Genomic DNA, 14,159 nt, shown 5'->3' on the forward strand with positions numbered 1-14,159 from the left:
CATATCACTAACAAAGTAAGGAAAAACCATCACAAAATAAATAATATAAATTATTATACTTATAAACTTTAATTTCGGTGAAGAGACTTGATTTCCCTCTAATGCTTTTGCTAAAATAATATGTACAGGTGAGGTTATGCTGAGGACAATTTAAATTTCTTCAAATATTTCTACTCATGCTTTGGCATATATTAGTTTAAACCATATGAAGCTGCATATTTATTGACTAAAAATAGTCAAATATTGGCAATTGCATATGGCTCAACCTAATAGTAGGCTTGGTTTTAAAAGGCACTTATCTGTTGAATAAGAAAATAAATAATTCTTACTGAATGAAGCTGAAGAGCAAATTTACACAAGGGAAATATAATTTTCTAACTTGTAATCTTGCCAAGGTTGCCATTCTCCTTTGCAAAATGAGTATCATAGGACTTTTGCTACCCATGATTAGAATTTAAATTGTATGTCTTCTGTGATTCGCAGGTAGCAGAATTCAGCAAAGTTATTCATTTACATATTTCCAATGAAAATACATATTTGGCTGCAGTCAGTCTGCCACGGTACAAAATAGTACACATCCTTGGGCTAGAATGCTTTGTAGTAGATTTTTCTCCGGTTTTTATTTCATAGCAGGGGGCCTGGTAAAGCAGCTCCTGATATCTTTTTAAGTTCGCTTGTAAAGTGCAATGATAACCATTCCTCTCCTGGGTTACTTGTCTCAAGGACTTTTGATGATGGCTCTAGTGTAGAAATAGTTTCCCTAGGGATTGGGAGCTTATTCTATTAGCTTCAAGATCCTTCGTTGTATTTTCAAGTATACTTCTGCAATAAAGATAATAGCACATTATCTTTCCCATGTGAGACTGATTTTCTGATATACCCTCAGGTTCTTCTCTGTAAAGATGGTAGATGGCACTTAATAATCCACAGTGTCACACAGCCCTTGTGACCAATGGCCAATACATATTTAGAAGATGGCTTATTGGACCCAAGGGTTCAGTTTAGGAAATGAAATGATTATGAGATTTGCCATCAGAAGATTTCAACTGGACCTAGACCAGAGATTAATGTTGAACATTTACCACTGTGTTACCATAAACAAGTTATTTAACCTCCATCTGCAAAAGGAGAATAAAAAATACTTTGGCTTCAAGTGCCCTCAAGGCTTTGGTGAAGGTGAGATGGCAGAGGGTATGACACGTGCTTTGTAATCAATGAAGTACCATATGCAAAATTATTACGGCCAACATTGTCTATAACAATAACAACAGTTAACCCACTAATCCTCTTCCTCTCTGTGGAGGTTACATTTTAACTGAAAGGCTTAGCCCCTACTTTGGCGATGTTAAAATTAAAAATGATAAGACATCATCACATCGAGCATGACCTGCTATTTCATCACAGAATATTTGCTCAGGACTTCACTCTTGATTTTAAAAGCCACAGATGAGTTTCAGTGGTCTTAATTGCTGCTTATATAGTCCAGCATATTTAATAGTTATTTTTCTCTCTTTCTGTACACAATAAATATTATTCCTACTTCATAATTTTGTAATCTCCATATGCTTTAGAATTGAGACCCAAATAACTGACAACAATATATAATTCTCAGCCCAGAGAACTTTAACATAGGTGTTTTCTATGACAAGTTGCAATTAATATAACAAGTGGAACTTGGTTTACCCAGCTTTTCTGAAATTCTTCTATAAGGTGCTACCATAATTCTTATGCACTTACGTCCCCATAATATTTATATGGAAGAAAGAATTAGTGGACGTATAAGCTAAAAATTCTATATAATATTAAATCTTATTCTATCCTTTGCAAATTTCCTTACATACAGTGATTTTGGCACTGACCAAAAGTGGGGTGTATGAAAATACTGTCTTTCATACAAAAAATACCACTCGTCTAAAAAAGAAAGTCAGAAATTTATTCTGATCAAAACCATAAACATTTTGAAATGTCCAAAAGACTGAGACTAGTTAATTTAGGGGTATAGGTGACTGTTTTTTCTAACAATGGGATAAATAATGTCAATTCAGTCCAGACAAGATTTTACCTAATTGATAATAACAGTAACAATTTTAAAGAGTTAACATGAGCCAAAGTAAAACACAAATCTTAAGAGTTTTGATGAATAACAACAAAAAAATCATTCACCTGGTCCTTTACTTGATATTTTTAATACAATTACCTATAAGATGGGGAATTGCTGTCTTTCTGCCAAATGTAATATTTGATATAACTGTCTATACTCTGGTGAAATGAATCTCTTCAAAGTTATTTAAAACCCTGTTGAATACAATGAACCAAAACAACTAAACACAAGACATACAGAATAGCATTTAATAACAAAAGTACAAAATAAGCTCAAAATAAAATAATCAAAAATAATGTAAAATACTTTAAAATATAAGCTACAATAAAACTGATGAAATTATATGAAAAAGTTACTTGAGTTATAAAAGACAGATTTTAAAAAAATCTGAAAGACAAGAAAAAAATTCTGACAAGCTTATAATACAATTGGAAGCCATCAAATTCTAAAAACAATAATTAAAATTAACAGTGTGCGTGTATGTGTGTATGTGTGTGTATAAGAGACAATATAAAAGAAATTTTACTGAAGTTAAAAAAGAAACACAATATATGATAAATATAAATATACCAAGATAAAACTCTTAAAACTAGAAATTAAAAATCATTAAAAAGGTAAAATAAGCAAGATAAACAAAAAGATTACAAAACAAAGAATTCAGATTTTTTAAAAAAATCTACTCTGTATTTTTAAAGTAAGTTACTATCAAAAAGAAAAAAAGAATTTTTTTCATAACATAAAACATTAAAAGATTAAATCCCTCTAAGTTAAAAACAAAGCAGCAGCCCAGTCCCAGGTCTGTGCAATCTCATGCAGAGAGAAGCAAGTTCTGCTGGGTGGTGAGGCCTCATGGGTTTGCAGTGCCCAGCAGATTTGCCAAGAAAACCCAGACACAGAAGAAAACTTTTGTTCTTGTGCCTTTCTGGTACTCAGAGGACACACTGGATTCAAATCACAGCTCCAAAAATTACTAGCTTGGTACGCTGGGCAAGTTATTTGACCTCTCTATACCATATTTCCCTCAACTATGAAATAAGACAAGTATTAGTCCATGTGAGCTTCTATTTGTAAACCCTTGGAGTAGTGCCTGCCATAAAACAAGTGTGTGATAAATGTTAGCTATCATTATTATAATCTTCCAGGCCCCGGACTAACCCATGTCAGCATTTGAGACCTTCATCTATTTTTTCTGTCTCTTTAAACTCCAGCAAGCTCATTTTTTTTTTTTTGCATTGCTTATTCTTTCATTCCTGTTTAGTCACCGTCCCCCTACCCCAGTGCTGACCATACGAAACAGCACAGCATGGCTCTGCCACTTGCATGCACCCTGGTCTCAATTCAGGCTAAGCCAGCTCAATCACACTGCAACTAGGGGTGAGCTTAAGCCAATGATAACTGTTGAACTAGAGAACTTGGAATCATATTATGCAGACAAGGAGGCAGTACTATAAACGTCCTACTTTGATCTTCATTATAGTCAGATGAACTGGCCGGGACACACATTGGACAGTTTACTCATCCGTCCAAACTCCATGTTTAATCAATGGCAAGGCTCTATCTAAAAATCGAATCCAGTGAGCACCTAAAAAACAGCAAGTTGTACTTTCAAGCCTTCTCCTACAACCCTGTACTACCTTACCTAGCTTAACAGAAGCCTAAGTTTCTTCTTTTTATTCATTTTAATAAATGTTGGTAGATTCTCTTCTATAACACTGAGATAACCAGCCCCTAAGTATTGGTGCTTCCTCCTCAAGATTCCACTCTTGCTTACTTTCTCTGGCCTTCATGATTTTTCAATAATACTGTATTAATTTGACAAGGATTTACTGATACTTTCTAAGCACAATATTGTTAGGGGAAAACTATAAACTGATCAGCAGAAAGGAAGAACACAATCCTCTTAATTTTATCTTTCTCACAAAGGTCTGTCTTTTAAATGAATTATGATTTTTATGTGTGTAATTCCAAAATTTTTCAAGTGCTCTGTGTGTTCTAACTAGAGTTGAAACTTGCTGTTTTGGAGGATGCCAGGTAAACCTCACTGTAACGAGGTACTTTCTCATATTGTTGTTCAAAGTACTAACTGCCACCATGTTGGTCAATACAAGAATTATTTTTAGAGAAAGGAAGTCTGAAACCCTAAATAAGCATTTCCCTAAATTTCTATTCATAACAAATTAGTGATACCTGGATGCTTTTCCATAAAGGAACGACTTCAAGGATAACTGTGAAAGGCTCGTTCCTCATTTCCACACAAACTGAGTCATGCAATCATGCTACATCCTCAACATTACACCAAAGAAAGATCTCAGAAACAGTTTTAAATACAAGGTTGGGTTCATTTCTTCATTCTCCAGTATTTGCAGTTCTAAGAATCACCACAATGTCAGGTGATGAAAAGAGGAAGAAAAATATTCTGTGTATATAAAATTCTGTCACATAGGAAATCAAAATTATATCAAAGCTCTACATATAGTTTACAGGGGAAAAAAAGTGTCTTCAAGAATTAATGATGGTTTCTCAGGGATTTTTATACAAGCCTGCCATGTTTCAAAAGCAGAATCAAAGTGAATCTAAGTTCCATTTGAGTTGCAGTCCAGAAGAGTGGTAAGGAGAGGAAATCATATGTAAGTAACTTTTCCTCTGTATGAGGAAATTTAAGCAAAAATTACTATGGTAACCATGCATATTTAGTTAGCAGTCTACTGACAACCCAAAGAAATTAAAAGGGATAATCCCAGCCAGAGAAAGGGGAGAATCTCATATAAAGGAAAAACATTTATGATGATTTTAGGACTCCTAAAGTAGTGCCAGCTATATGTCCGCATCCTTGTCAGTCACTAGTAATGTGATTCTCTTTCAGCCACCTCTTCAGCCATCTATAACCTAGCTATAGCTCAAATTTCATTTACTCAACTCAAACCCACCCAGAGATTCAGTCCGCCAATGTCAATCATGTTTCCTGACAGAAAACATAAGTCCTTTAGTTAGAAGTATTGTAGCTAGAATGAATGATACTCTTTCCTTAAATCACTGATGATCAGTTCTTCTCCAGGGTTTGAGAAGGCTGGAAATATCTGAACAATAAGGAGGAAGGACATCAAAATCACCAGGACTGCTTGTTTAAAATATACCTACAGCTTCCTAAACCCTTCCGAAATCTACTGAATTATAAGCCTTGAACTCAGAAATAGCTCTTTCAAATGCCCCCAGCGATGATGTCCAAGTAAAGCTAAGCTTGGGAGGAACCAGAGCTGCAAGCATGGTCTTCAGTGGTGTCTCTAAGTAGCAGTTCTTATTAGCAAGTCTCAAAAGCATCTTGGGGCAAATGCTTCCATCAGAGACAGCACTTGAGCTGATAGTAGCTCTTGATGGAATTGACTCTCTGTTGCACTCCCGAAGAGGTATATCTATGGAGCTGTTCCCACCAAAGCTTTCCTCTTTGACTGGCATCAAAGTAAGGAGGGCCTCTGGAGTCTGTTGCTTCATACCCTACAACTCTTATTAGGGAGCTCAGGATCATTCTCTCAAAGCAAGGCAAGGCATGTTGCCTGCTAAGCCCTCTCCTGGCATTACAGATACACAACTTTTCTAAAATGAAAATCCTTGAAGGCTTTTGCTCAAAGCCTTCTGTTTACAGCTTGGGTAACAACATACTGGGTCAAATTATTATGCCTCCATTGTCCTCCATTATCTCTCTTTTGCCAGGTGCTGAGACTTGATCATCTAATAGCTCAGAGTGAACTCTTCTTCCTCTGGGTGTAAGCCCAGGATGCTAGACTGCAGGACTAATCTCTTTCTTGGAAGTAGTTGAATCTAGTTGTCTAGGGGACTGATATGTGCCCTAAAGTATCCTTCTGGTGAATCCACAGGATCAACATTTGTTGATCTCTTTCAGGAAATGTGAGGTGGAAGGCAGAGAAGGGGCCAAGCCAGAGACTGGAGGGAAAAGAGTGGGGGTGGCTGGATCAACAAATAAAGTAGAAGAAATAAACAGAGATGAATCTGTTAAAATTCAAGAGACCAGAAGGAAAAGCCAAATGGCTTCTAATAACGACATGGACAAAGGGCAGTATTGAAGTTTGGATACAGAAGAAGCTGAAGTTGAGGGCTATAATATTGAAGGATATTATTAAAGGATTTGAATAGACCAATGAGGAATCTACCTAAGGTAACTTTCAGGTCTAAAATGATGCACTTTTCATCTAAAGTATAATATTCTAGAATGTTCTAAACATTTTGACATGTCCCCAAAATTCTCCAGACAAGTAACAATGTAATAAACCTTAAACTCCATAGATTTGATATTAATCACAGAAGACTACTTTGTATAAATATTCTATACCTATAATATAAACAGTATTGCTTAATTAGTGTATTAAAATTGAGACATGTTTATTTTATAATGCCTTGTTTCATGGGTGGGCCTTAAAAATACTTTGTTCTTATTTCTCTTATTCTCTAACTTAAATTTATATTTAAGTATATTGTGAAGGACTGGAAGCAAATGATCATCAATGCTTAGTCAAAAATATATATTTTAAGTCATAGTGAATATTTAGACACTGTTGTCCAAAATAAAAATCTACCTAGAAGCACAATAAGACTGGGGCGCCTGTGTGGCTCAGTTGGTTAAGCATCCGACTCTTGATTTTGGCTCAGGTCATGACCTCAAGGTCCTGAGACTGAGCCCTGCATCAGTCCCCTCGCTGGTCATGGAGCCTGCTTAAGATTCTCTGTCTCCCTTTGCCCCTCCCTGCCTTTCTCTCTCTCTCTTAAAAACAAACAAACAAACAAACAAACAAAAAAACTATAAGACTTATAAGCCAATAAGAAGGAAAAAAGGAAATAGACAAAATGTGCACGTACAAAGAAAGAGGAGTGATGCAGTGAAAAAGCTGTTTCACCTCTGTGGTGTTCTTCCCCAAAACCCAGAAGCCCAGTTTAATCATGAGAAAACATCAGAGAATGTAAAATGAATAATATGCCACAAAACACTTGACCGATGCTGTTAAAAGTGATTGGGAAAAATAAGGGAAGATTAGGAAATTTTCATAAATTAGAGGAGACTAAGAAGACACAATGACTAATTGCAATTAGATATCCCAAATTGGATCCCATAAAACAAAAAAGACATTAATGATAACATGAATGAAATCATGCACCAGTATATCAATATCAAAGTAATGTACCAATGTTCATTTCTTAGTTTTGAGAGATACATGGTAGCTTGTAAGGAATTAACATGAGTGAAGCTGGGTAAAATGAACGTAGGGATTCTCTATACTCTTCTTACATTTACATACATCTAAAATGATTTCAAAATAATTTTTAAAAAATGCATATGAGACTATGTTTCTTTTTATAGTAGATTCTATAACTAGTATTAATACACTCAATGATAACAACTAGACCAAGTGCAGAAAAATGTCAAAACATTTACTTAAAGCCATCAGAGAGTTATCAAGAGGGTAGAAAATCACCTTCTCAATATCAAGAAGAAAGATGTCTAAAGAGATGTGACAGCTTCTGTCTGATGGGCATTTCCCTGTCCAGAAGATATGGCTCAGAGAATAAGCAGTGCTTTGATGGCCTCAGTGTACTAGGAAGACATGATTTGTATGGGTGGGACTTTGGTAAATCCCACATACTTTGGTTTAGACTCCAAAAACAGGAAGCCTAAAGTAAACTGGAATTAAAGCAGCTGTTACTGGGTTACAGCACAGCTTTGAGTCATCTAGGTCCCAGAAATTTTACTCCCCCCAATTTTTTTTTTTAATTTTTATTTAAATTCAATTTAATTAACATATAGTGTATTCGTTTCAGAAGTAGAATTTAGTGTTCATCAGTTGCATATAACACCCAGTGTTCGGTACATCAAGCGCCCTCCTTAAAGCCCATCACCCAGTTACCCCATCCCCCTACCACCTCCCCTCCAGCAACCCTCAGTTTGTTTCGTACAGTTAAGAGTGCCTATGGTTTGTCTCCCTCTCTGATTTCATCTTATTTTTCCTTCCCTTTCCCTATGTTCATCTGTTTTGTTTCTTAAATTCCACATATGAGTGAAATCATTTGATATTTACTAAGATCATCTATATTGCCATTGCCTGGCAGAAGCATCAGAAAATCCTCACAATATCTTAGGCCTCAAGTTATTTCTACATACACATTTTAAAATATAACTTCTTTTATGCAAAAATAATCAGAAACATGAGTGTATAAGACATCATTAAAAAGAACCTGCAGCTCAGATAACATATATCTACAGAGGCCGGATATTAGAATTATCAAACAAAAGCTCTTAAATAATTATTACTTTATGCTCAATGAGATAAAGATAGAATACTAAAAGTGTAAATATAATCTTGTTAAATATATATAAATATGTAACATTTCAATATAAAACTGATGCTAAACTATTTGAAAATGAAACAAAGACAAATTCTATGGGGTGCCTGGGTGGCTCAGTCATTGAGCATCTGCCTTTGGCCCAGGATCCTGGGATCGAGCCCTGTATTGGGCTCCCTGCTCGGCCTGCTCCTCCCTCTCCCACCCTCCCTGCTTGTGTTCCCTCTCTCACTGCCTCTCTCTGTCAAATAAATAAGTAAATAAAAATCTAAAAAAAAAAAAAAGAAACAAAGATAAATTCTAGAACTGAAAAATGTAATAAATGAAATTAAGAATCCCATGAACAGTTTTAATAGCAGGTTTTACATAGCTAAAAAAAGAATTAGTGAACTGGAAGTAAGCCAGAAGAAAATATCTAAAATGAAGAACAAAGGCCAAAAAGATGAGTGTATATGAAAGAGAGTGTAAGATAAACAGTGAGAAGTTCCAAATTATTAACTTTTATAGTAGATTTTTATAGAAGAGATTGAGGAAAAGAACAGTATTTGGAAAGTTAATGGTTGAATTATTTACTGAACTGATGAAAGATGTAACTGCAAATATATCAACCAAATAAATCTTAATGCAGGTATTAAAAAGGTATTATCTATAGTAATGTTGCTCAAAACTTTGTACAACAATGGAAAAGTTGTATTCTGCATAATTAAATGTGGTATTTGCTAGTCACATCAGGCTATTGAGCACCTGATATGTGGCTGTGTAACTGAGGACCTGAATTTTCATTCTATTTGAGTTAATGAAATCTAAATTAAATAACCTCATATGGTTAGTGACTATTTTATTGGGGAGAGCAGATCTGGGACATCATAGTAAAATTACTGAAAAACAAAAACAAAGAAAAATATTTAAAGAAAACAGATAGACAATAGATAATTATTCAAAAGCTAACTTTTCTATATTAACAATGGAAACCAGAAGACAACCAAATGTGCCAAAAGAAAAAAAGCTGCAACCTTACAATTCTATACCTAATAAAAATATCCATCAACATTGGAGGTAAATTCTGTTATATGTCTTGTTTAACCCATATCCCATTTTGGAAATAAATTTGCATATTGGCCTTGAAATTGTGAGATATCAAGAGTTGTTTCTGGTTTACTTGTATTCTGAGAAGTGATCTTCTCAGTGCAGCTCCTTTGGCTCACCTAGGGGAATCTGTCACTCTCTGTAAACATTTCTGTTGTAGGATTTATATTATTTTTTATATATATAAACCACATATAAACCAATTACTGGTTTATATGTTTGTTTTTCTTATTTGAGTATGACTTCATTTCTCTGCAAAGTCTTGATCATAGCACTAATAATTATATTTCAGCTGGCATCCAAAAAGAAATTCAATCTCAGAAAGATTAAGTGACCAACCAAAGAGCCCACAAAAACGAGAAGCAAGACCAGAACTGAGACTTCTAATCTCACGTACATTCTTCTATATTGCAACACCTCAGAATTAGGACTCTTTCTACTCGTACTGGATCCAACATCTGTCTTCTCTGAACTCTTGAGTTTATCAATTACCAACTTTAAAAAAAAGAAAAAAATCAACTTCCAATCTTTACTGGAGTATGAAAGAAACCTCAATCTGGAGGCCAGGGGACCTGGATACATGGATTCTTATCTTAGTTTTGTTACCAGTGAGCTGGAAGTCTTGGAGAATATATCTCACCTACCTTCCCTGTATCTGTTTATTCCAAAAAGCACCATGTTTCACAGAGTAAGCTATATATATTGAGACAGGTATTTTAGGAGAGGTCTGAATTTAATTCTTACTCTTAAATACTACCATTATATTTCAAATATTTTGAATTACTTTCTTTTCTTAACATCCACTTTCCTATGAGAAAGAAATAGACTTAAATGCCATAGAGAAATTTGAGTAAATTTTTCCTAATAGCCACCATCAACGAGTAGTTTTTAGTGAGTGTCTAGGAGTGAAAACAATACAGCCAGCTAAGTGAACAAACAGCATATATGTTCCATGTTGGCAGACTGACACGGTCTAAAGGATGGAGAACCACCATCAATGTAGGGAGATCATCTTTTGGGACTATGCATGTAAACCTGTAGGTTACATATCTATGTAGGCACATTTTATATCGTTCAACCAATTTCTGAATTGGACCACTTTTTCAAGGTAAAATATAGCTTTATAAATATTAGATAATTATTAGTTCTGGTAAATACTAAATCCAGGAAAAAAATAATAAAAATTCAACTCAAATATATTATCTCTACGTTCCCTCCCTACTCCCATATCCTCAGGCCAATCTGGCCGGGAATTGGATGCCTCTGGGCACAAAGCAGGTTGAACAGCTGTTTGACTCATCGCATTTGACTCCTTGTCATTTGGCAGATTGAAATCTCTGCTGAGAGCACCGTTTGGAATTTTTCTTCCCCAAAACTGATATTTTTGAACATGGAATTTGAAATACAGTGAGGCACTAGTATACAGTCATAGAATAATAGTGCCAAAAGGGAGTGATCATTTGTGTCAAAAATCTAACTTTCCTGACAAGTGTTTAAAAAGATAACCTTCAACTGGCTGAGGTGGGTCTGATAGAATATGAATATGGGTTTACTGAAAATGTGAATATAAAAAATGATACTAGCTTCAGGCGTGTGGACGCATGAGGAGTGACTATCAGATTTGAGTATAAGTTGAGGTGTTATAGCAGGTAGGACTCAAGTAGTCAGGCCACACCCACTGAAGGGAGACAGATTAGGGAAATACTGGAGAATCCAAGAGAATCACTAAGTCAAGGTTTGGGATTTGAGAAAAGTACTGACTCCTACTACTACTAACAATGATGGTTATTATTATTACTATTATTATTTATTTAACTATAAAAATAGTTAATGCTTATAGAACATTTAGTATTGGTCTGTCAGCACTGTCGTCCTGCTTCAAATATAATAACTCATTTAATTTTCTTAATGATCATATGAAATAAGAGCTATTATTATTTTCCCCAATTTATGCGGGATGAAACCAAAGCACAGAGAATTTCAGTCACTGGCTCAAGATCACACAGATGGTAACAGGTGAAGCCATGGTTTGAATAAATGTAAAAACTGAAAGGTAAGAGACGCCACAGAGAAGCTGAACACTGTTGAATAAAGCATGTAAGAAGCCTGACCACAAACAACCAACCAAAAACCCAACTCCAGTCCTCCGTGGTAAGAACTGAAAAACATGCAAAACCCAGCAGAATTCCCTGTTATTTAGGTCCTTTATATCAACTATATTTCTCCCTAAATTTCATCTCTTTTGCCCCCATCTTGAGACCAGAGTACACTCAGATCTAAGGCTTCTGTGAAGATCTCAGTCTTTCTCCAATTGTTAGCAATCTCATTGTCAAAAAAGTCTCTTTCTGTGAAATTAATCATTGACTTTCTGACTTAAACCTATTTCTGCTTTTCTGATCTTTATTGGGTTTGGGAGACACATACTGGATGAAGGTAGTTAAAATTCTAATCACCTTGGGTTTTTCCTTTTTATTTAATAACTCATTTAAATGTACTTATGCTAAATCCTATTTTAAAATCTCCCTGACATTAATTACTGATATATTCACATCTTCCTGACAGGCCTACTTAAATGTACTTATGGTAAGTTGTCCCCTCTTACCTCTCCATTTTCCAAGGGGTGTATTTTGGAATAAAAGGAAGTGCAGATGACTTCATCATCTTTGGCATAGGATGGCGGTCCAGTACGGGGATAAATATTGTAGAGAGTTAGACACTCGGTGTCTGTCACAGCATGATACTGCCAGGGCTTGTATTCAACATTATCAAGTGAGCGTTCCAAAATCCAGTTTCCAGGCCGAGGGGAGTTTGCTGCTTTCACAATCACATATGCAATCTGGAACACCTGGGGAAGAGTGACGACAACAACGTGCAACTTTGAATTCCAAAGTATTCTCACCATTTTTTAGGAAATATAAAGCTTAATGCTACAGTAGATTTTATTTCAGATTTTATTCCATAACCCTATTATGTTCTCTGAAATGATTTTACTGTTACATGTTCATGTTTAATACCTTTTGCTAAAGCGAGATGTTTCATCTTGACAGCCATGGCTTTAAAGGAAATGGGTTAAGATTAGATTTTAGTTCTCTAACAAATCATTGACATCATTTCATCTGATTTTTAAAATTCCATTATAATCATGATCACCTAAAGCATTCATTACACACCAATTTACTCACCTTACTGTATTAGAAAGTATAAAGTATGAGTTAGAAATTCCATGTGTGGATAAGTGCTTGCGAGTTTAGAAAATATACTCACTTATATCACTTAATCCTCAGAAAAGTACAATGCAGGTGGAATTAGGTGCTTTTATGAAAAGAAAAAATAACACAGAGCTTTAGAGACACAGTCCTGTATTCAAATTGTGGTCTCAGCATTTATGTGACTTTGGACAGATGATTTTATTTTTCCAACATTAGCTTCCTTTTCTACAAATTAGGCATAATAAGTACAGTATGAAGCAACAACTTGAATTAAATGAGATAATGTATGCAAAGTACCTGACAAAGGACTTGTAAATACTTAATAAATGTCAATTACTCTACAACCCCCAAATGGAAAATAATGGAGAAGAAGTTCTAGGACCTTCAGACAACTGATTGAAACTGGAACATATTAAGTGAACGGTGATTATACTTTCTGTACAAGAAGTAAACATGTACTTTAAAAAAAAGGAAAATAAAGAGAAAGACATGAAGTTACTGTATGTCAACAGAGTGACAATTGAGCGGAATGTGGCAAAATCCTTTATTTTGAAATCTACATAAAATATGAAGGCATAAAAAGCAAACATTCTAGATGTTTTGTGATAGTGCATAACCAATGTAGTCCAAACGAATAATGCACAAACATTACTGAGTGACGCTTATATTCAATGCCCTGGGTAGAAAGTTTTTATCTATAAACTACTTTGAATTGCAGTCCTACCATCCACGGGTTGAAAATATATTGTAGTAAAGAGATACATAAAATGTACACTACTAATAAAGCAACATGACATGTTTTTGTTTACTAAATGCTGTGAAATATGGGGAGCCTGAAAACACTAAGCTCTGTGTAATTAGAATCACTGGAATGGTGCAAGTGGGAGGATGGACCCACTAAAATGTGACTAAAGGACCCACTGGACAACAGAGGGAATTGTGAAAGGAATGTTTTAGAAACAAATTTCAACTGCTTCATAATTTTGACATGAGACCTTCATGAATGCATGTACAGTGTGCATGGTCAACTCCGAGGGACCAAACTTAAAAATATGAAAATTTGGTATGGGAGGGGCAACACAAATAGCTCTGATGCTGGGCTATAGAGGTCCTTATGAGAACATGGCCACAGGTATGCTGTGAGGGGAAACATGAGTCATCAAATGATTGAAAGTAGGGCTGGTATTGGCCCTTTAGGCAGAGTTGTGGAAAAACTATTAAAATTTTGAAATAAGCTTCTGTACTTGCTGGCAAATCACTGTTGCCCAAGCCTCCCAAATGCCTCTTCTCCCCTGAGACCATCTTGTTAATCTCAGCATAGCAAGGAACAGCCAAGACATCTGCTTTGATTTGTCTGGGCTTTGACGGTTCTGTTTTATTGTCTATCAGTCCAGGTGAGAGATACTATGAGTTTA

General features: G+C 35.2%; 1 protein-coding gene across 2 annotated transcripts in view; it reads right to left on the reverse strand.

Moving 5' to 3' along the window:
- Positions 1-14,159, reverse strand: part of LAMA2 (laminin subunit alpha 2) — a 603,226-nt gene that overhangs the window by 392,474 nt on the left and 196,593 nt on the right. For both annotated transcript variants that reach the window (XM_057311058.1, XM_057311057.1), the window contains exon 4: positions 12,138-12,380. In XM_057311058.1, the coding sequence (XP_057167041.1) occupies positions 12,138-12,380 (243 nt within the window). The remainder of the gene's footprint in view (positions 1-12,137; positions 12,381-14,159) is intronic.

Source organism: Ursus arctos, unplaced genomic scaffold (genome assembly GCF_023065955.2).
Source record: "Ursus arctos isolate Adak ecotype North America unplaced genomic scaffold, UrsArc2.0 scaffold_13, whole genome shotgun sequence".
Lineage (NCBI taxonomy): Eukaryota > Metazoa > Chordata > Mammalia > Carnivora > Ursidae > Ursus > Ursus arctos.